The sequence below is a fragment of the Meleagris gallopavo genome, chromosome 1 (assembly GCF_905368555.1).
Source record: "Meleagris gallopavo chromosome 1, MGAL_WU_HG_1.1, whole genome shotgun sequence".
Classification (NCBI taxonomy): domain Eukaryota; kingdom Metazoa; phylum Chordata; class Aves; order Galliformes; family Phasianidae; genus Meleagris; species Meleagris gallopavo.
Genome location: NC_139404.1, coordinates 137,721,925 through 137,743,624, shown reverse-complemented (window position 1 = coordinate 137,743,624; position 21,700 = coordinate 137,721,925). Strand labels below are relative to the sequence as shown.

Below are 21,700 nucleotides of genomic sequence, written 5' to 3'. Positions count from 1 at the left end.
TCAGCTTGTTAATGACCACAGAGACCTCACTGGCCAATTTATTCCCAGTATTCCTGGACAGCTAGTTATGACTTTCATTTTCTCAATTTGTTTCATCTTCCCATATAGCGTGCCTTTTCTGGCTGTCATATTATATTTGGAACACAGTAATAGAATGGTAACGTTCTCATATCCAGTGATACCTCAAAGCACATCTGTTTAGTTCTAATAACTTATTATTAGAGCTTATTATGTGCCCAAAACCTATCTTAATACATCTTAAATTTCCTTCAGAATGTAGTTCCATTTACACCTTAGCCTTGAAAACAGATACAGACAGGGTATTGTATGGTATTCTGCTCTCATTCCACTGTATAGCGGTGTCACTTTTCAAGGTATGTAGGCATCTTCTAAAAGCACATTAAGGTATGTGGTATGCATTTCTTTTTTTCTCTCCTTTTAGGAAAATAATGACTTGTCCATGCAGGATATTAAATAATTGTTAGAGGTGGCAAAGCAAGGAAAAGAGTACCTTGGATTGCAATGGGAGTTGATAAAAATTTTAATGACACCAATTTCCCAAACTCTTAAGAAACAGATGTGGGAGAGACTACCTAATTTTTATTTTATTTTTTTTCTTTATTTCTGCTCCTTCGTTCTCCTTCCCAACAGTATCAGCTTGATCTGAACTGTTCTGAAAGGTAGGGTCAGAAGATGCAACTCACTTGCACAGTATTTGAACAGACCTTTAAAAGCTCTCTCTTTCTTGTGCAGTTAAAGTCTACCTATGTGGCCAAAAATTGTAGTTTGCAGTGGGGGATTTTAGTCCTGATTGTGATTCTTTTTTATCTTTCTTTCTGGTCCAGATCACTGAAACCCTTAATGAAGGAGTAAAAAAATTTTTTTATTTTTATTTTTATTTTTTTGTGAGAAGACAATACAAGAAGCATATGCATGTGTTTGGGATGTTTTAGTAGAAGAAAAGAATTCCTTATGCAGGAGTTTAAGATGGAAGGGTCAGTAAAATCTTAAAAAGAGATTAATTGAGGCCATGCACAGAGGATTCACCTGAAAAACTTTAGCATGCATGTTTAATGTTCCCTTTTTGAAATTCTCTAAACATTATTTTCCTTTCACACCCATCGGTTCTTCTTTCTCCCCGTTCTTCTTTCCTCTCTCTTATTCCTTCTTATTTTCTAGTTTTTCTCTTCCTTCTAGGTCTCCTCTCCCTCACTCTCTGTCCACATGTGCATCAACACATCAACATCCTTGAATTCCACAGTGGGATCTCATTTATCAGATGAGTTTGTTCAGAAGTCATCCTTTCCAAGTGCATGATAAATTGAACTGCAGACTGTGCCACTTCATATGCTTGAGAGACCAGTAAACTGTTATTCATACCTGAGTATATTTTTCACCATTGTGTTTAGGAAAACACAAAACTTGGTATTTCAGTAAGTTGCCACTCTGTAGGCTTACAGTCACTTCAGATATGTATGCATATATATATTATATTATATACATATATGTATATACTTACAAGCATGCATAATAACATATGCTCAGAGATATGCTGCAAGGAAACCTTACGTTGTTTCTGCACTTCTAGATAAGGTTTTAAATACCCATGATACCAGTCTTGCCTAAATTTAAATATAATGGGAAATAGTGAAAGCAAGTTGCCACAAAAATAAATAGCTGAAAATGAAAGGAGGAAGGCAGACTGAGCAAGCAGCTCATCAGAAAGTACTCATTGCCAGAATGCAGTGCAGAAAGAAGAAAGCTAAACGGAGACTGAATCAGATGTTCGCTCTGTACATTAGGTTTAATGGTTGTATCAACGGCTTCATATGACAGGAAATGATCTGGGCGTTTTGTTCACTTATTCTGGATGCCCTTAGTTTCACAGAGCAACGGGTAACATGGATTGCACCACAGAAGGGGACAGCTGAACTCTCCCTCTGGCTTTAGTGAGGAAAGAGCAGCGATGAAATCCGTGGACTGTGTGCACGTCATCCAGCAGAAGGATACCGCCTCCTCTCCCTCTGGCCCCCCCGGTGCTGCTTCAGGCACCACGGGACTTTTTTCTGTCACATTCCTGTGGCTTGCAATGCTCCTGTCCTCTTGTCTTGCAGCAGTGTCTCTTTACCATGTTATCACCCTGAAAACAGAGCTAGAAGCTCTGCGCAGTGAGCTGATCTACAGGGTCCGGGCAAGGTCTCCGCTAGAGCAGCCACCCGTGTCCCCTGGTGACAAGAAAGCAGGTGCCCCTGTTTCTTCCTTCCTGCAAGTGTCTGCAGCTGGCGCCAGGCAGGTAAGCTTGCATGATGGCTGCAGGGGATGAACTTGCAGGAGATGGGTTGCTCACATTGACTGCTGTCTGTCCCTGCTAGGAGAACAGGCTGCCTGGCCCTAGCCCAGCTGAAAGTCTCCAAAAGGAAATCTGGGACGGGGGCAGAAACAGGGGGAGAAGGTCTATTGTCCACACAGAAGAAACAGGTAAATAGCACTGGGCGGAGTGGGAGGGGAGGCTGCAGCTGGTTGCTTTCTGGAGACAAGCAGCAATGTTTGGCTCGCATCTCCTCCTGTAAGCTGGGTACTGCTCTGAAAGCTTATTGTAATTATAAAATTATAAGTAGTAATTATTAAATGATGCTGTGAACCGCATTTGCTTTGCTGATTACCACACTGTTTAAGGTATTATTCCTGCTGTCTGCAGGTTGAATTTTGAACACTGGTTCCCTGTTCTTGTGACTAAAGTATTTCTCAATGATCAACAGTAGAGTTGTGTACGGCAACTTGAATTTTTTCATCTTGGAAGTTGCTTGATTCTAAACCCATCATTCGCAGTTCAGGGTAATGCTTAACTTGTTTCTCTCTGGTGAATATTAAAGAAGGAAAGCTATTATTAAAAATTGTCAAGTCATTTTTCTGGGAAAACATACTCATCCTAAAAGAGAGAAGTAGCAACAAAGCTCCTTGACTTTAGGGAAGTAGGAGCTTTCAAAGAGAAAGGCTAGCTTATACCTGTCTGAAAAGGCAGACTACAAAGAATTCAGAAGATTAGCATTGTCTTTGCATAAAACCTTCTATTAATATAATTAGCAAAGCTAATAAAGGTATGCCCATGCAATAAGGCTAGTACTATGGCATTTTTAAAAGGTGCTGTAGCAAATATCAAATACTGTGCTCTATAAAACACCTCTGATGTGTATTATAATGTTGATGTATTTAATGGGATAGAACTGTTTTCTTCGGGAATACAATTCCTCCTTTTTTTTTTTTTTTTTTTTTTTTTTTTTCCTTTCCAAATACACAGATGTACGATAAAATGAAATGTTGAATTTAAACATAGCAGTTTGCATACTCTAATTACATTGAGTGTAAGTAAAAATGTTCCTGAGTTGTTAAATCAGTTCAGTCTCCTTAGATACTTTTAGATTGTTTTGACTGATGGAAACTGATATCTTGAATTACTGATTAAGGGTAAAATGAAATAATTTGTAGCTAAAGACTAAATCAGAGTTTGCTTAAAATGTATTTTTGATTAATTAATGTGAAATGTTAGGATTCAGAGAGCTAAATGAAATTTAAGTTCTATAGCACGATCACTTTATTTACCTCCAAGTCTCTCAGAAGAGAATATTCATTTAGGATATGACTCAAATTCCATAGGCTCAAATGCAGTTTATTCTATTATATTAGTAGTCATTGATCCAGGGTCTTGGTTAACAGTGATTTCACAATTAAGATTGAAGACAAGATTGCTTCAATCATTTTTCTTGAAGCTTGTTTATTACTGTGATAATCACAGAGCTTCCCCACCCTAGTGTCTCCCAAATAAAAACTAGTCAACTTTTATACCTAAATTACAACTACCACTAAACATAAGGAGGCTTGTCTTCTTTTAAATGAATGTTACAGGCATTAGCAATCTGCAAGTTATTCTGTTCACTTCACAGCAGCTTTCATCTTTATTCTTACTGCTATTTGAGAGTGCATGGGGGAGAGGAGAGTTTTGGGTTCCTCAGCTCCGCTTCTTGCAGGCTTAAAATTCTTCTCCCCAGGCACCACCTCTGACTATATCCGTACATCTTTCTTCATCTGAGCTTCTAATAAAGCTTTCAAATTAATGTATATTGATAACAGCACAGAATATGAACATTTATTCAAAAGGGAAAACCTGCATAGGCTGATCTACTACAAAACTGTTTCCTAACACAATTATCCAAATATCTTGCTTTGTATACAAATAAATGAAAAAGAATTATATTACAGATCTTCCACTTACATAAAAGTGGACACAAGTTACAATTTTAATTAAAATAACAATTGAACAAGAATAGATCCTATGCAATGCTGTTCTTTCATATTTTTATAGGCTAGATGTTAGCCGGTGTTCATGAATAAAAGTATTTGTCATCAGTATTTGTACATTTTGTGTCTTGAGAAAATTTCCAACACAAGTATTTTGAAGGAATGGGTTTTGAGCATTAGTTCCAAATAAAACTACACAGTTAGCAGCCAGAACAAGAGTTTTTGATACAATGACTGGGAGATAGTGGGGGATTTTATTAATATGCAGACAGACAGATCATCTAACCACTTCTAGCAGATGTCATATCAGGACAGTTAGGAACAGAGACACTTTTTCTTTTTTGCCTGTCTTTTTTTAAATTTTGCCTGTAGAGAAAAGCTGAAACATCCTCCTTGTCACAATTACTGATTGCCTCGCCAGCATGCTGCTCTCTGAGATGTTTAAGTTCTTCAGTCCAGGATCAAGATACAGGTCTCATTACTCAAGGCAGTTCAGAGTACAAAGTTTAATTTGCACACTCTCTAGGTGTTTAGCTCTGATCATCACTACATGTTCAGATTCCCCTGGTCAGCTAGGAAGGTGAGCATCAGGTCTTCTCTAAACTTAAATTCAGGAAAAGTTCTGCTTTGATCAGATCAGGGCACCTGTGGTTGTTTACTTCAGGATACTGAGGTTATCCATTTCAAACAGTATGACTGTGTATATGGAAGGAACTGAAGAGAAATACAAAGCTCACAAAGCAATGAAACAGGACAAGCCAGCAATTGACTTGGAAATTTTTCACTAGCAGTTCTCAAGTTCTTCTCCCATGTCACTTGCATTCACACAAAACAACCAATGTCATAAAAGCACAGAGTATAAGTTATGAGAAGGCATCGCCTTTGCCACTGTTCTTGGTACAATTGCTTTATGGCAAATTGGTATATTTTCCATCCACAGAGCAGTACATTTTCTGGTTAGAACCAGTTTGACTCTATGTTGTTTCATAGAATCATGGAATCACAGAATGATTTCGGTTGGTAAGGTCCTGAATGCCCACCCAGTTCCAACCCCTGCCATTGGCAGGGACACCTCCCACCAGGTCAGGCTGCCCAGGGCCCTATCCAACCTGACCTTGAACACCTCCAGTGACATGGCAGGTCTCCATGACAGAGGGATGGCATGAACTTATACAAGTGGAACTTGATTTCAGAAATCTTTCAGTCAGAAAAGCTAATATTTTCTTACTAGCCTAAAAAAAATGTTGCATGAAATTCCCTTACCAAATACTCAAATTACTTCTTATTTTGCTGTTCAAAGAGGGGAAACACAAGAGTTCTCTTTTCATTTTATAATATATATATTTTTAAAAGCTTACTTCTTGAAAGGCGTTATTCTTTTTAGTTTCTGCTGACAACAGGCCATCTCTAAAGGAAGTATGCCCTTCAATGTGAAAGAGTAGAAAATGACTTTACTCACTGCTTGCAATTTTACTTCAAGGATTCCATCAACTGAATGAATGAATCAGTGTTGTGTATTATGCAGACTATTGTGCAATCCAAAACATACAGAATATTTTATACTGCGTAATAGAAATCTATATAAACTGTTCTTAAATGTTAGTAAATTATTCCTTATTACACTGATTCTAACATGCTACTGGTGACTCCACTAAAGATCAAAATAACGCTACCAGTACTTCAAAGACATTGAAGATCTGGGTCACATCTGTTAATGCAATTTTTATGCTGGGATTGTTTTAATCCATGGTTAATGACACAAAAAGATTTATTAATAAAAAAGTAATAAATAAACTAGTCTATAAACCTGCACAAGCAGAAAGAAAAGGAAGATATCTAATGATAAGAAATAAATAACTTAAGGGAAGAAAAGCTGCACATCGTCCAAGAACATGCATATCATTTATAAATTAAATTATCTAGTATTTAAGCATGTTTCAGGAAGTCAACAAAGAACAGACCATGACCAAAGAAGGAACCTAAGCAAGCAGGTCCATTTTTTAAAGTTCAGATTTTTTTTAATTATTTTTTGCTTCAGCAAAACTTGAGGTGGGTTTCTCAGGCCTCAGATACTGAAGCTTAAAAATTTATGTGCAAGTTTGCATATAAGAAACTTGCTGTTTTCTTTGAATGGATTACGAAGTTAGATTGCAAGGTATTAAACAGGTTATGGAAGTTAAATGATTCAAAAACCTGCATGGAAGTGGGGATTTGTCTTTACGGACATTGTGTCTTAAATTATGCAGATATGCAGAAAGCTCAGTTCTTATCCTTCTACAAAAGCTAGCTCCTTTTTTTTTTTCAGAGCTGTGGTTACATTGCTCAGATGGTGGAGAACACATCCCTTCATATGCTAGTTGTGGTTTATAAGGGCATCTGGAGGCATTAACTTCTTCAGAATTGGTCGTTTTGTTCATGGAAGAAGATTCTGAAATGTTTTTCTCCCACCCACACACTGCAGCGCAGTTTACATCACAAGAAAAGAATTCTCATCAAAGCAAAACTTCTTTCTGAAATCAAAAGAGGTCAGGGCACACCGACCTCCTGCTATTCTAGGTACACGTTGTTTTGTACAGTGAATCCTCCAAGTGATGCTCACTTTAGATACTTTTTATACATTTTTAAGAAGTATTTTACTAGTTATGTTTTCTGCTTACATTATTAAATGTCCCCAAATACTTTAGACAACAAAACCAATGTTTGATCTACACTGAACTGAAGGACATTCAGATTGAGCTTTTTATTTACTCAGCTCTGTAGTGATAGTAAATATTCAAGTCATATTTGGTCATATATATATTTTTTATATTGTACTTCATGTAAGACCTGGGTCTTTCTAGGAATTTTTAACATTTCTTAACAACATCAGTATTTTTAGTGAAAATTCCTATTACTCTCCCCAGAAAATAAACTTTGTATATCCATGTTTTATGTTTAATGAGTGGTAAACTTGTTCACTTGAATTTGTTTCAATGAATTATTTAACTTTAAGCACATGTATCGTTCCATCGAGGTCAAAGTGAAGTATTTGTATCTGTGATTGGAAATAGTTATGTGTTAGTAGTGGCTTCTGAGCAATTGTTTTTAAAGCACGTTGCTGTTCAGTCCCCCAAATAGTTTCTAGGAAATTACTTTTCCTTTTTGTGGCTTTAGATAAAATGGTCACTGTGCTGGTTTCTGTTTTCTTTATTGTCATGAATGGCATTTCTATATCTGTATTTCTTCCTGACAACTAAAATCACTTTTTTCTGTTGAGCCTTGAAGTGTATGGATTCTGTATACACTAACCAAAAAGATGGTTTTGGGGGGATTATATGTAGATTTGATATCGTAGAATATCCTGAGCAGAAGGAGAGCCACAAAAATCACAGAGACCAACTCCCAGCTCCACACAGGAGCACCCAACATTCAAACCCAGTGTTTGAAAGTACTGTCCAAACACTTCTTGAACTCCGGCACTGGGGGCCGTGCCTACAGCCCTGGGCATCCTGTTCCATGCCCACCGCCCTGTGGTGCAGCCCCTTTCCCTAACCCTCAGCTGCCCCTCCATGCCGTTCCCTCGGGCCCTGTCACTGTCACAGAGAGCAGACATCAGATCTGTGCAGAATGCAGCAGAACTTTTAAGTGTTTTAAAATATATGAAAAAGTTCTCATACTGTGCCAAACTTGCTGATTTCAATTACTGCATGGCAGTTTTCAGGAAAGATGACTAGTATTTCACTGCTGCAATGAAACAAACACAAATCAAGATTACAAGTCTTGTTTACTCTCTTGTTTGATTAGTGGAAATTCCAGTGGCAACATTGATGAGTTCCCTTGAAAACGGGAATGAAAATTTTGATTTGGATTGCTGAAATAGTAGGGAACCTGCATATTACCTTCACTAGGAAGGCACTTTGTTCCAAGGGGGTGTAAATGAATACTTTGTGAAATAAATTGCTTGATGTGCTTCGTTGTGCAATTCCAGAAAATCGTATTTTGTTTTTGTTTGGAAGCTTCCCTTTCAGAACATTTTGTCACAACTGAGATTTAAAAAAATTAATGAAGTATAAGACTTTTTGTTGTTCTTGTTGACTTAGTTTTCTTTTCTTGTCAAAAGGCAGGGAATCCCTGGAGGCATTCAAGGCTAGGCTGGACGTGGCTCTGGGCAGCCTGGTTGGCGATCCTGCCCACAGCAGGGGAGTTAAAACTAGTTGATCATTATGGTCCTTTTCAACCCAGGCCATTCTATGATTCTATAAATCTAGATACCTTTAAATTATTGTTTTGAAAATCCACAGATTTCTTGGCATCTTATAGAATGTATTGACTGATAGCCAGAATGGGAGTTTGCAGGATAGTGCTCCTGTTAATGATAGTAGGGCTCAGTTAGGGTTCTTCAGTTCTTGAAATTTTGAAGCATTCCCACACTTGAATCTTTTCCCACTGTCTGTCAGTGCCAATGGCATGCTGTTCAGCACCTAGCCCTCCTCTGGTATTTGCTGACAGCCCCCTTGAAAGGAGATTTAGGTAAGTGCAGGAGGCTGCTTTCTTCTCCAACCCTGTCATTCCATACAGTGCATTGAGAGGTGGGTGCTGATAGGCGCATGGTTTGGCACAGGGGTGCCACTGACAGGTGTAGAAATGTGATCTCGTGGAATAGGGCATTGCCCTTTATAGTAAGAATGTTTGAATCTGCCCCTTAGCATTTTTATTGGAGAGAAAAAGAAAAGAAAAGAAAAGAAAAGAAAAGAAAAGAAAAGAAAAGAAAAGAAAAGAAAAGAAAAGAAAAGAAAAGAAAAGAAAAGAAAAGAAAAGAAAAGAAAAGAAAAGAAAAGAAAAGAAAAGAAAAGAAAAGAAAAAGAAAAAGAAAAAGAAAAAGAAAAAGAAAAAGAAAGCAAAAATGGAGTTCCAGCAATCTAAGGCAGAATTTTCTTCTTTTAACTTAGTATTTGTTCCTGAAGAGTGTAGTAATTGTGACAACTTTGCTTTCTGGCCTTCAGACTCCTACAAGCAGATGTCCTCATGAAAATCTACTCTATCCCTTTGTCTTTTATTCTGTATACTGACAGAGGAGATTAGCAGATTTTTATTTTTAGTTTTTAAATATCTTCATATCACTTGGGAGCTTTTATTTCAAAATAGCACAGGTTTTTTTTTTCACAGATCAATCTCCTGTTTACTGTTTAGCATCTTCAGCCTCTACAGTTTTGAGTAATACTTCATTTTTTGTCACATACTAAGATATTTGTTGTCTGTGCATTTATTTACTACCAGTCATTTCTGTACTTTCCCTCTTAGTGTACAGGATGAAGGACTGTGGTTTCCTGAAAAATACACTGAAAGTACATCTACATGGATTTTGAGAGTGTACGCTTGCTATTTTTGAAATTACTCTGTAACCAATACATATCATTAACATTTTACAGAATCCATAACTGGAAATTAATTTAAGTAATATAGTAAGTATCATTAGAAAATCCGGTATCTCTCATAGCTGACAGGGTTGGAGCTTTTTGAGCTCTTGCACCGAAAATTAACAGAGCTAATTGATCTGATGGTTCCTACCTCATTTGACTTACTGCTGCATTTGTAAACTATATTAGGACCAAAGATTAAAACAAGCAAGTATAATTTATGCTGCTGTTTGAGGCTCACACTTATCTGCATATTCTCTGAAAGAGGTACACATTGCAGTATGAATTTTGTCCTGGCATGTTTAAGTAAAACCTACCTTGAAATTAGTAGAAAGATTCTGTTTTCAAATTGTTGAGACTAAGAATTTTTTTTCATGCTCATCCTTTTTTTTTTTTTTTATTAAGGAAGTAATTCAAAAGTTTACTGTATTCTACAAATGATTTGTATGCTTTCACTTTGCAGTGCTGCAAGCCTGCTTGCAACTGATTGCAGACAGCAAAAGTGATATCCAACAGAAAGGTAGGAATATATTCCACGGTTGATAGCTAACTTTTCTATGCCCTATTTTATCTAGCTTCAAAGCAGTAAATGAGTTATCTGGCCTGATTTAAAAATAAAATAATAAAATAAAATAATGAAGTGTCTGCATCTGGACAGTTCTTGCAAATGTCCTCTTTTAAGGGGGAAATCCAGTGAGACTGGAAGTCTTAACTAAAAGTCAGCTTTCTTAACTTTCGGCAGATGAAAACTGGGGAAGTAAATTTGTGGGTTGGCGTTCTGTTTTGCTTTTCAATTATTCCAAAATTTTTATTTCTTTTAGATGATTCAAGCATTGTCCCTTGGCTTCTGAGCTTTAAGCGTGGAACAGCTCTGGAAGAACAGGGAAATAAAATAGTGATCAAAGAAACAGGATATTTTTTCATATATGGCCAGGTAAGAAAGCTCAGTTCACTTCAGCATCTGGCTTTTAAAGGATTTTTAATGTCTCCATACAAAATGTTTGAAGTCCGTACCTCTTCATCCTGCAGGTTTTATATACTGATACAACATTTGCAATGGGACATCTAATACAGAGGAAGAAAGCTCATGTGTTTGGTGATGATCTCAGCTTGGTGACATTATTTCGTTGCATCCAAAATATGCCACAGTCTTATCCGAATAATTCTTGCTATACTGCTGGTAAACATCTAAATTTTTTCTTTCTGTTGTTGGCAAATAAACTGTATTAAATGGAATCTGCAGTGGTGGGTGATTAAGGATTGTGAGAGTTATAAACAAAATGAACCGCATTCATGGAGCCAGTCAATTGCAAAACTGCAGAATACTTTCGAAAAGTATGGCTTTATATAAAGCCTCAACAGTTGGACTTTACGCGTGTAATTAGATGATCTCAGCAATTCCCCTCTCTCCATTAACCTTATAAAATGATTGGATACTTTGGTGCTTTCACAGTTAAATGCCTGAAGCAGACAAAAGGAGTACATGCTGTCCTAGAAGAAAACTGAGCTTAACTTAGATATTGAATTCTTCATTTGAGTATGCCAGCAAAATTTTTAAGAGCATGCTTGAATTTTAGTCACCCAATTTTTACACCCCTCGCTTTTCAAGAATGTTCATTATCAGCTTAAATCTCTACTCCTAATAATTACTGCAGATTTATTATTTGGTTAGATGAAAAAGAGTTAATTTCTGTGAAGAGATTTTTGATCGCACTAATCAGAAACACCACAAAAGAAGACCCATTAAAATCTTCAATGCAAGTCCAGTAAGCTCAGTGCATAATATGTATGTATTTTCCTGCTGTAGCATTTCAGGAATTATTGTCTAGGCCTATCAAACCACATCCCGTAGCTCTTATCTGTCTGTCTTTCTTCTTTGCTCAGGGATTTGGGGACTTCCAGCTTTGTTATTTTCTAGCAAGGTCTCTGTGAATAAAAGCCATCCTTTTTTTCAATACTTTGTGTAAAATCTGGGTAACATTCAGTAACAGGAGCTGACTGTTGGTGGCTGGGTGGCACTAAACAAATGGGACTGGGAACGAATTTTTTTTTCCCTCACAGAAATTGAGGCTTTCCAGACTTCATGCCCTTCCATCCACATATTTGGACATCACAACTACTTTCAATTTCATTATTGTTTTGTCCCACCCTTGTATTATGCTCCCTACCTCCACCACTTCTTTCTTAACTAGGATCTCTACTCCATCCTGCCACTTTATGATTCTTACTTTCCCACCACTTGCTTTCACCTGGAAAACCAAATCTTGTTGCAGCATCTCATGCTGTTGAGCATGTATTGCTGCAGAAGTCACTTTTGCTCCCAGTTCAGTGACTGCAGCATGAAAGCTAGGTGCTTTCAGTTATCATATCAGCTGATGTGTGGCTTGAAGGAAATAGACTTCTGAGTTCCGCAGTTGCAGTGGGTCACCTGATGTCTGCTAACTTCACTTGGTTGGTAAAGCTGATGAAATCTCCCCCATAAGCGTGGGAACAGAGCCATCTAAGACCAACAATGCCTGGTGCTGACCTGGCTGCCACACCACCATGAGATGAGCAATCTGGGCGCACTGCAGTTGTGTGATTTTTTTTTATTATTTTTGATTTTTTTTTTTTGGCAGTGTTTGCTTAAGTGAACTGACACACTGAGTACAGAATGGAATTGCTAAGGAAAGGAGGGTGGATCCAGCTCCACAGAGGCTGTCAAGTATAAGATTTGGGTGGTCTGAACTACCTAAGGTTGTGCCTAAAGACAAAACGAGCGCTTGTTACAAGTAACAAGCCATGCTTAGATTTGTTTGATGATACGCAATGACTTTTTCAAGAACTTTTATGAAAATAATGTCTGTGAAATATTAACTAAAAATATTCCAAATCTTTTGTCAGGCATTGCAAAATTAGAAGAAGGAGATGAACTTCAACTTACAATACCACGAAGAAGAGCTAAAATATCCTTGGATGGAGATGGTACTTTTTTTGGTGCAGTTAGACTCCTCTGAAGCCCTTTATTTTTGTAACTATGCTTAGTGCAATTTTCTTCTTCTTCCAATGTCAAAGAAAAAAGAAATTGAATTCTACTATAACTGCCAATTCAGTCTCTTTCTTTCCGCCATCAGCTTCTGAAATCTATTCTTTGGTCTAATAAGCAAACCCAAAACAGGAAGTAGACCAGACGTACTTGTAAGATAAAAATGTCACGTGATTACCAGAAAGACAATTTATTTTACACAATGGGAGACTCTAAACAACAGCTGTAAGGACGTGGTTTTTTGGCTTTGAAGTAAGTTTCAGTGAAGCAAATCAAAGAAGGAGTTGACCACAAAGTATAGCATGAACACAGGACCATTGTGCTTTTATACAGAAATGGAAAACTAAAATACAAGTGCATCTTACTTTGCTTTGTTAAAAAAAAAAAAAAAAACACCCTAAAAAAAAACCTCTGAAGCTAGAGTACAAGGAAGGATAATGAAACAGTATATTCCTCATCATAAAATAGTGGTGTCAGCTAGTTTCTGTTTATTTTTGTTGTTTGTTTCTTAGTTTGACATAGAGATTTATTTTGGGAAGGAAAAAAATCTAAAAGCACAGGATAATGAAGCAAATGCTCGTAAGTATGTAGAATGGTTGCCACTGCCTTGCTTCTTCCCTGAGGACAAAAGGACATTACTAAAATCTATTAGTATTTACTAATTAAGATGAGTTTTACTGGAAATAAGGTATATAAGATGCTTTGACAGCTCAGTCTTCAGGGAATATGTGCATCATGTATCTAAACAAGTTGGGCATAGAAAGAAACACAATGAAATTAGGCACAGTACAGTAGTACAAATTGGATTCTGACTTCATAGTTTCTGCACTCATATACATATATGTGTATTCTGTGTGTATAAATATACATATGCAGTATATATATATATAAATATGAAAGTATATACACACATATATGAGCCTTTGGCACTTAGGTATAGTATCCTATCTTTTTTTGGACAGCTTATCCAATGGAAATATTGCTGCATACATATTTGTTATATTTGTCTTGGTTTTGCTATTATCCATGCAAAGGAATACTGTAAAAACAAAAATCCAACAAATATGGAACCAGCCATACAACTAATAAAATACATTTATTGCCCATAGATCTGGCCTCAATCACTAGGATAGATATAGATACTTCTGTGCAGTTTTGAAGAAGAGGCTCTTCAGGGGAGACCTGATAGGAGCTTTTCAGTCTCTTACAGGAGGCTATAAGGAAGAAGGGACAGACTTTCTAGCAGAGTCTGTGGTGACAGGAGAAGAGGAAATGGTTTCAAACTAAACAAGGGGAGATTTAGACTGGATATAAAGAAGAAATTTTTTTACAATTAGGGTGGTGAAGCACTGGCACAGGTTGCCCAGAGATGACATGGATGCTCCATCCTTAGAGACATGCAAGATCAGACTGGACGGGGCTCTGGGCAACTTTATTCAGCTGTAGGTGTCTCTGTTCATTGCAGGATAGTTGGACTAGATGACCTTTAGAGGTCTGTTCCAGCTCAACATTTCTATGATTCTATGGGGAAATAAATAAATAAATAAATAAATAAATAAAAATAAAAATAATAAAAAAATAAAAATAAAACAGCCAACCAACACAAAAGTAGATCAGTAGAAGAACAGATTTTTTTGTTCCCTCTTATCTGTTCACATTGTTCAGATTTTTTTCTTTCTCCACCCAGAAATCCATATGTACTGCATTTAATAGGGTGGTTCAGGACTTCTGGGAGCTACTGTAATTAAAACATTGAATACTTATACCACTGGTCTGCAAAGAAATATGAACGTGATAATGAAATGGGTAAAACAATAAGAGCCATAGTATTGAACTGTGCTTCACTTGAAAATGCATTTTTAGATATTGAGAATTTTGTCATAAAATCTCATTTAGTAAAGAAAAGTTGCTTTGTATATTGCAGTACCCTTGCCTGTTTTTATAAATAGTGCTGACTGATTTGATTGAGTTCTTAAGGTGATAGAAAATAAATAAAACAGATTTGAAGCCAGGAGTTATGGACTGTGGTGAACTAATGAAAGAATTAATTCAACTCCTCTGTGCTTCAAAAAGACATTTCAGCAATAAGGGTATGTGCATTGGGTTACCATACCAAGATTTTTGTGAGGCCTAAGCTTTCAAAATGTATGAAAGACCTCTGTATACAAATATATAAAAATATCTGTTCTTTATTTATGTATCCTGGAGGTAAAAGTGAATTTTATTATTATTTTGTAACTGCAATACTAAGTTTTCAAGAAAGAGGTCTGAAATCCTCTACTGGAGTCCTCAGTTCAGCCGAAGTTTGTGTGATGCTGCATGTAAATAAAGCATTATTAGCATGCACAAAGCTAGCTGGCTCTTATTACTGAAGTACATTAAAGAAGTGCACAGACTCGTGAATCAGATTGTTTTTGGTTTTAGTGTTGAATGTTTATATGAAAAAAAAGTTATTGAAAAGTTATTGTTTTCTCTTAGACTTGATGTTTAAATGTGCAAAATTACCTTTTGGTATGTAAGTTTTCCCTAGGATTTTAGTAGGCTTGTGTATCCTTCATGTAAGCCAATTCTGAAACACAGTGGATTGGCACCATATAAGATGTAGCTTTGATACTTTATTTTAATAAAGTAATATTTTAAATATTTTATATTTGTTATGTATTATATCTGTATTTTAAGCATATGGCATAAAGTCTGTGAAGCAAAATCTGTTGTTGTCACTGCTCCTTTTCCTGATTGTACTTCTTCCTTCTGGTGCTAGCAAACATGGTCAGTGCAGAACTTTGAAAAGGGTTTGGGGTGTGGTATGACTCTGTGAGGAAAGATTTCAAAAACTGCTCCCATCCTACAGTGGAATGGGACTGAACTTCAAGTTTCTTCGCCAAAAAATTTGAACTATGAAAACTCCCATGTGTACAGATAGTGCTAGTCAACAGGCTGGTCAGATATCTCTACTGATTTTGTTGTTGGGTTAGTTTGCTGCTGGCTTCCTGAGAAAACTTATCTTCTTAAAATTGACCTGCTTCTGCACAAGGCTGAAGTTTAAAAGGCCAGCATTTTCAGACTAAGGCAGGAAGAAAAGGCGAATACGTAATTCCTGATGGTTCTGCTAACAAACTGATGATAGATGAGATAACAAAGTACATCCAGTCCACAACTGTATTTATGTTTCAGTTTGTGGGAGTTGCTGAAACTTCCTGCATTTGATAAATGGTATTTAAATATATGGTAGGTAATAAGAAGTATCGAGTTGATTCATATAGTACACTCATTAAGGATGTTTAACATTTGTTCCTGCAAATACAACAAACTGCAAGTAATATGTTTTTGTTATTCATGTGATAAGCAGCATCACTGCAAACATAAGGGATTTGAATATTTTGTTTACAATACATTTTCATGGACATGTGCAATTGTATCATTCTTTTAGGCTCATTGTGTTACAGAACCTGAGGTTATGTCAGGCTAGCAGCCAGTTACTAGTGGTGTTCCACAGGGCTCTATTTCAGGGCCAGTACTTTTTAATGTTTTCATCAGTGGTTTGGATGCAGGACATGATGGTACACTAAGTAAGTTTGTGGATGACACTAAATTGGAACGAACTGTTGACTCCCTGAAGGGTAGAGAGACTCTGCAGAGATCTTGACAAAGATCCCCAGAGAGAGCTGGGGAATCACTAACTGCATGAAGTTCGACAAGAGGAAATGCTTAGTTCTGCACCTGGCATGAGGCAACCTTGGAACCCCAGTATAAACTGGGGGATGACAGTCTGAAGATCAGTCCCACAGAAAGGGATCTGGGTGTTCTGGCTGATGGCAAGTTGCGCATGAGGCAGCAGCGTGCCCTGGCAGCCAGAAAGGCCAACCATACCCTGGGTTGCATCAGACAGAGCACTGCCACGGGATGAGGGAAGGGGTTGTCCCGCTGTGCCCTGTGCAGCTTCACCTCCAGCACTGCGTGCAGGTTTGGGTGGCACAGTACAGGAAAGACATAAAACTATTAGAGGGTGTCCAAAGGAGGGCTATGAAGAAGGTGAAGGGTCTAGAGGGCAAGATGTATGAGGAGCAGCTGAAGTCCTTTAGTGTGTTCAGCACGGAGCAGAGGAGGCTGAGGGGAGGCCTCGTAGCAGCTCCACATCTCCTCTGTGCTCTCTGGTGACAGTGACACAAGGGAATGGCATGGAACTGTGTCAGGAGACGATCAGGTTGGAAAAGGTCCTTCATCAGAGGGTGGTGGGCATTACCCTAGGCTGCTGCAGTTCAAGGAGCATTTGGATAGCACTCTCAGACATAGGGTTTGAACACCGAGTGGTGCTGTATGCCAGGAGCTGGACTCAATGATATTTCTTGCATCTCTTCCAACCTGGGATATTCTATAACTTCCTTGTTAATGATGGACAATTGACAGATACATCACTGCTTTGAAACATGAATTTTAAAATTTAAAATGAAAATATGTTATGTAATGTGCAGTCATACACAAGGGTCTTCTTTTTCTGAGCATTTCTCAAATTGCTCAGCATCTGCAATAGTAATAACTTAATTTCAATTGTCCAATAATTGTGCCAAGCTTATACTACTGTATATCTGGTTTATGTCTTAGGTTGAATTATCTTGGACAACTTCAACACCCAAAGTTCTGCTGTTCTAAAAAATAAATCAGGGAAAATGCATCATTCTGATTATTTTTTAATTATTTGACTACTTTTTCTTATTAAAGGTCAGGATAATGCTTTGAAAGAAGAAATGTCTGTAATGTGGGTTTCTCTCTGTTTTAAGCAGGGTTGCTGTTTTTTCATCCTTTCTTCTTGTCTTTCTTCTGTACTCACACTTGACCAAGGTGTGTGCTTTTGAAGGATGTTTTATGCTTGCTCATTTAAAGACTATACTGTCTCCACAGAATTTTCATCAATGAAGGGAGGAAAGTTTGCAGTTGTTTCATCTCTTGGCTAGTCTTTGGGTTAGAACCATTAGTGAGATCTGAGGTTGTCTTTGAAGCTCAGTCTGGGCAGCAGAGAGAAGGAAGATGATGCAAACACAGGGAAGAGAGAAGCTAAATATTTGATGTAGAAAGGATTTCATGGAATTGCAGATTGCATAGATCTTAGAGGTGATGGGGAGAAACAAACTAGATTTGGATTTGGAGTAAAGAAACTGGAGGGAAGATAATTAGGATTTGATTGTGATGGCAGAGAAATATAAGTGCATGAAAGGATCTGTCTCTGAAAAACCTGGTAACTAAATGAAGTTAGGCAAAGATTGCAGCTTTGTGGAAAAGAGCCAACAGTTCTTGCAGTAAAGCAAGCTAAAAATAAGTCCATGAGGAGTCGTGTCAGAGATGAAAGCTAGCAGCATACATAACTGTATTATCCAGTAGATTACGGGAAGGGTTTATTCTCTTTCTTTGGCACATTTCAGAGTATATGAGGGACATTCCATCCAGTTTAGGCACACTATACCTCAAATACAAGAAAGATAGTGAGAAACTTGGAGGGAGTCCTTTGAAAGGCAAGGGGATAGTTGGAGTGGAGCACACATCTGCTCTACAATTTGGGACTGAGGTAAGTGTGTTTGCCGAGCCCATAGACAAGGCAAGGGGGTTCTAATAGCAGCCTTATAACACAAAGAAGTTGTCAAGAAAACAGAGTCATATCCTTTCAGAGGTCTACAGCTGTTTCAGAAGAGACAATGAGCTCAAATCAAACTGGGAAGTTCAAACTTGACATCAGGAGAAAGTCATTACCATAGGGACAGCCAGGCATTGGAAGTTGCCCTGAAAAGCTATGGAATCTTTGTTCCCAAAGATTTCCAAAACCTTAAAACTTGGAGAAGTTTCTAAATTCAGTGTTAATACTACTTTGAACTGATGTTGCAAATGATCCATTAGTGATTCTGTGGTAAGAAATTAGAAGATGTGAAAGGAGAGAAAGGACTGAGACTTGAGGGAACAGAGAAGGTTCTGCTGGTATAAGAAGTGTTCTTTTCCTGAGTACAAATGAAACTTGGATTCCTCAGTGTGTGCTTCAGTAGTGTCAGCAAGTATTTCTGTAATGCATAGCGCAGGTTCCAATTAAGCACAGCAAGCTGCTAGCAGTCATCAGATAATACATGACCTGAAATTCAAGTGTGTAAATTGAATCAAAATGTGTATTGGCCAACTAATAATCTTCATTCACTCACTCACGAGGTTTCTTTGGCTTATTTTCCTCTCCTTCCCACCCTACTTCATTCAGTAGATAGAAGATATTTACTTCATCCCATGGGAAACAGGATATTGATGGAAACTGTTTTAAGATGGGCCTCAGCCTAATTCTCAGAAATATTGGAAGGAAGTGGTAAATGAGGCAGAACATGTCAGAACAAAAATTATGATGGCCTATTTAAATAAGAACTGCGTTCCCTTTCTGTCTGTAAGAAGTGAAAAGCCATATTTACTTTCCACAGATGATTGTTGTTGTTGTTATTGTTATAATTATTACTTTAATTCTGGAGTTATTTCAAATCTGACTTAGAACTATTTATCCCCAAATCTATTTTCATAAGCTTCTGTTCTACAGATCCTGTCTCTGATCCTGATGGGCATTAATCACTCTGATAGCTGCAGGATCTCTCCATGTATAGATGAGTTCCCCTTCTGGACTGAGTTCAGGAAGGGTACTCACCTCCCAGATCTTTGTGTCTTGGGGAAGAGTCATGATGAACTTCCTCCAAACAAGTGACTGCCACATCCAGTGGCAATACCCAACAACCCTTTCAGAATTCTAAGCTGTGTTCCTTCTAGACCTCATTTCCATTTTGGTAAAAATTCCTTTGGTCTGAAATACTTTCAACCTGCTGGGCTCCACAGACTGGTGTTTTTGATGACTCTCTACTTGGTCTAAAACTTTCCAAGCTGCCCTTGTCTTCACCACAATGTTCCTTAAACCAGATTTTTCACAGGTGGTCACTCATTGAATGTTCCTCATTTTCTGGTTGACTGAGTGGTGTCCTTGTGATCTGGTTTGCAGAAGTGTTGAAATTCACAGCTGCAACTAAAATTAGCTGTTCTCTGAGTATATGAAGAGCTGTACGATTCTGCTTATAAATACTACAGCAACAAATATTCTGAAAAAGCCATGGGGGAAAGAAATTCTGATCTAGAGGCAGAATTAGTTAAGATTATGCAGTCAGACAAAGAAGTATCCTTTGGAAAGAGTAGGAGGAAAAATTCTTAAATCATCAGTTGGGTGTTGAACCATATGTGCACTTAGTGTGATAGGGATCTTTATGGGAAAGCCAACGTGAAGCTATATAAAGTAGCTTCTGTTATATATACGAGGAAGTAGGACTGAGGTTATGAAGTCAGTTTTGGCTCATCCTCACTGTAAGCATTTAAAATTTGCATCGGAAGATTTGATGGCACTGAACACAGAAGATCTTCAGGGTCCTCCTCCAATTTCATGCAGTAAAAGGTAAACTGCACTCCCCCCAGCCTTTGCAGGAACTACTATATGTAGATATGGAAGAAGTAGTGATTCCACCTGTGCTCAGTCAGTGTTCATATCCCCACTAAGGGAATTAGAAGACAACCACTTCATAGTTACTGACATCACTGGCGAGCAACCCTAGCACTTTTAAAGCAGGAAGAGTAAAGGGGAAGAACTGTTGGAGAACAGAAGATACTCACTGTCCAGTGGCAGACTGCTGGCGCAAGTTTTCTTAACTTTGTTTGTGCTCTGTATGAAAAAGGCACAAGAATGAGAGGTTTGAAAGTCTGATTTACAATAATCACCCTACTGAATTGTCCACTAACAGGAGATTCGCATCCTCCCCAGGCCACAAGCAAGAAAGAGATGGTAAGAGGGAAATGAGTAGATAGAATGGAGAGGCATGCCTACTGCTGTATTGGGTGGGAAGAGATGAGAAAGGCAAGGCAACAGCAAGATTGAAGGTGCTTTGCCAACAGTGAAAGCAAGAGAAGCATGTGGTCTACCGTTTTTTTCCGTCACTTATTTCCTCTTTCCACCTGTTTCTATCGTTTTAGCAATGCCAAGCTTAGGGAGATGAAGTCCCTCACTCTGATGCAGGCAGTCGCTCGCCCGCCAGAGGGCAGCGGTGCCCGCAGTATGAGGCATTCCCATCTCTGGCAGAATCGCAGTACATATACATATATACATATATTTCCTGTGTTCCATATGCAAAAGTTTTCCCCAGGCAGTACATACATATACAATACTCCTCCCCAAAATTATTAGCATAGAATCCTTCCTTCTTCAGTGATTTTGGGTGGGGATCTCAAGACTCTCAAGGATGAAGTAAGCACTGTTCCTCATGACTGCAGATTGCCCTCCTCTTGTTTTCCCCAAAATAACAACAATAAAAAATGTTTGGAGGTAAAACTGTTCAGTTCATATTCTTTTACAGAAGTCAGAAACAAAGCAATGTATTGATTTGTTAAAGTCATATAATTAACTAGCCATCAATTAAGTATGTTTTCAGGATCAATTTCAACAGACAAACCACAGTATTCAACACTTGAAAAATGTAAATAATGCCTTCAGATTTTTAAGTGCCATTTATAACATGCTGAGCAGAACTCAGCCCCCACACACACTTCCACTGACATCCCCCTTGTGCATAGCCCTCCTGTGGAGCAGATGAGTGCCCCTGCCTTGTGTCTGTCCCCATGTCTCTTCCTGTACCCATGGGCCCACGCACTGGTGACAAAGGCACCGTGAGGTCCCCATGGCTTGGTGAGATGGCTGATGTCAGCCCCATTTACCTCTGTACTTTCTCCCCATTTCCCACTCTCAGTACAAATTTCCATCTCTGTTCTATTCTTCTTTGCAGGCTGATTGCTTCTGTGTCAAAAATCTCTCTGTGATTTGCTTGTTGCCTTTTAGTTTTACTGATGATCCTTTTCCTCTTCAGCAAAATTGGATAGGTTTGCCTGCGATCTTTTGTCACTTTTTATTCCCCGCCTCAAGCTCCCTGTATTGTACCAG

General features: G+C 38.0%; 1 protein-coding gene across 1 annotated transcript; it reads left to right on the top strand.

Annotated features, from left to right (window-relative positions):
* The first annotated feature begins 1,767 nt into the window (after positions 1-1,767).
* TNFSF13B (TNF superfamily member 13b) lies at positions 1,768-15,363 on the top strand. The gene is made up of 6 exons (XM_003203217.5): positions 1,768-2,293; positions 2,373-2,478; positions 10,156-10,212; positions 10,514-10,626; positions 10,722-10,872; positions 12,576-15,363. The coding sequence occupies exons 1-6, from the start codon at positions 1,967-1,969 to the stop codon at positions 12,686-12,688; spliced, it is 867 nt and encodes a 288-aa protein (XP_003203265.1). The 5' UTR covers positions 1,768-1,966; the 3' UTR covers positions 12,689-15,363.
* Positions 15,364-21,700: the final 6,337 nt, after the last annotated feature.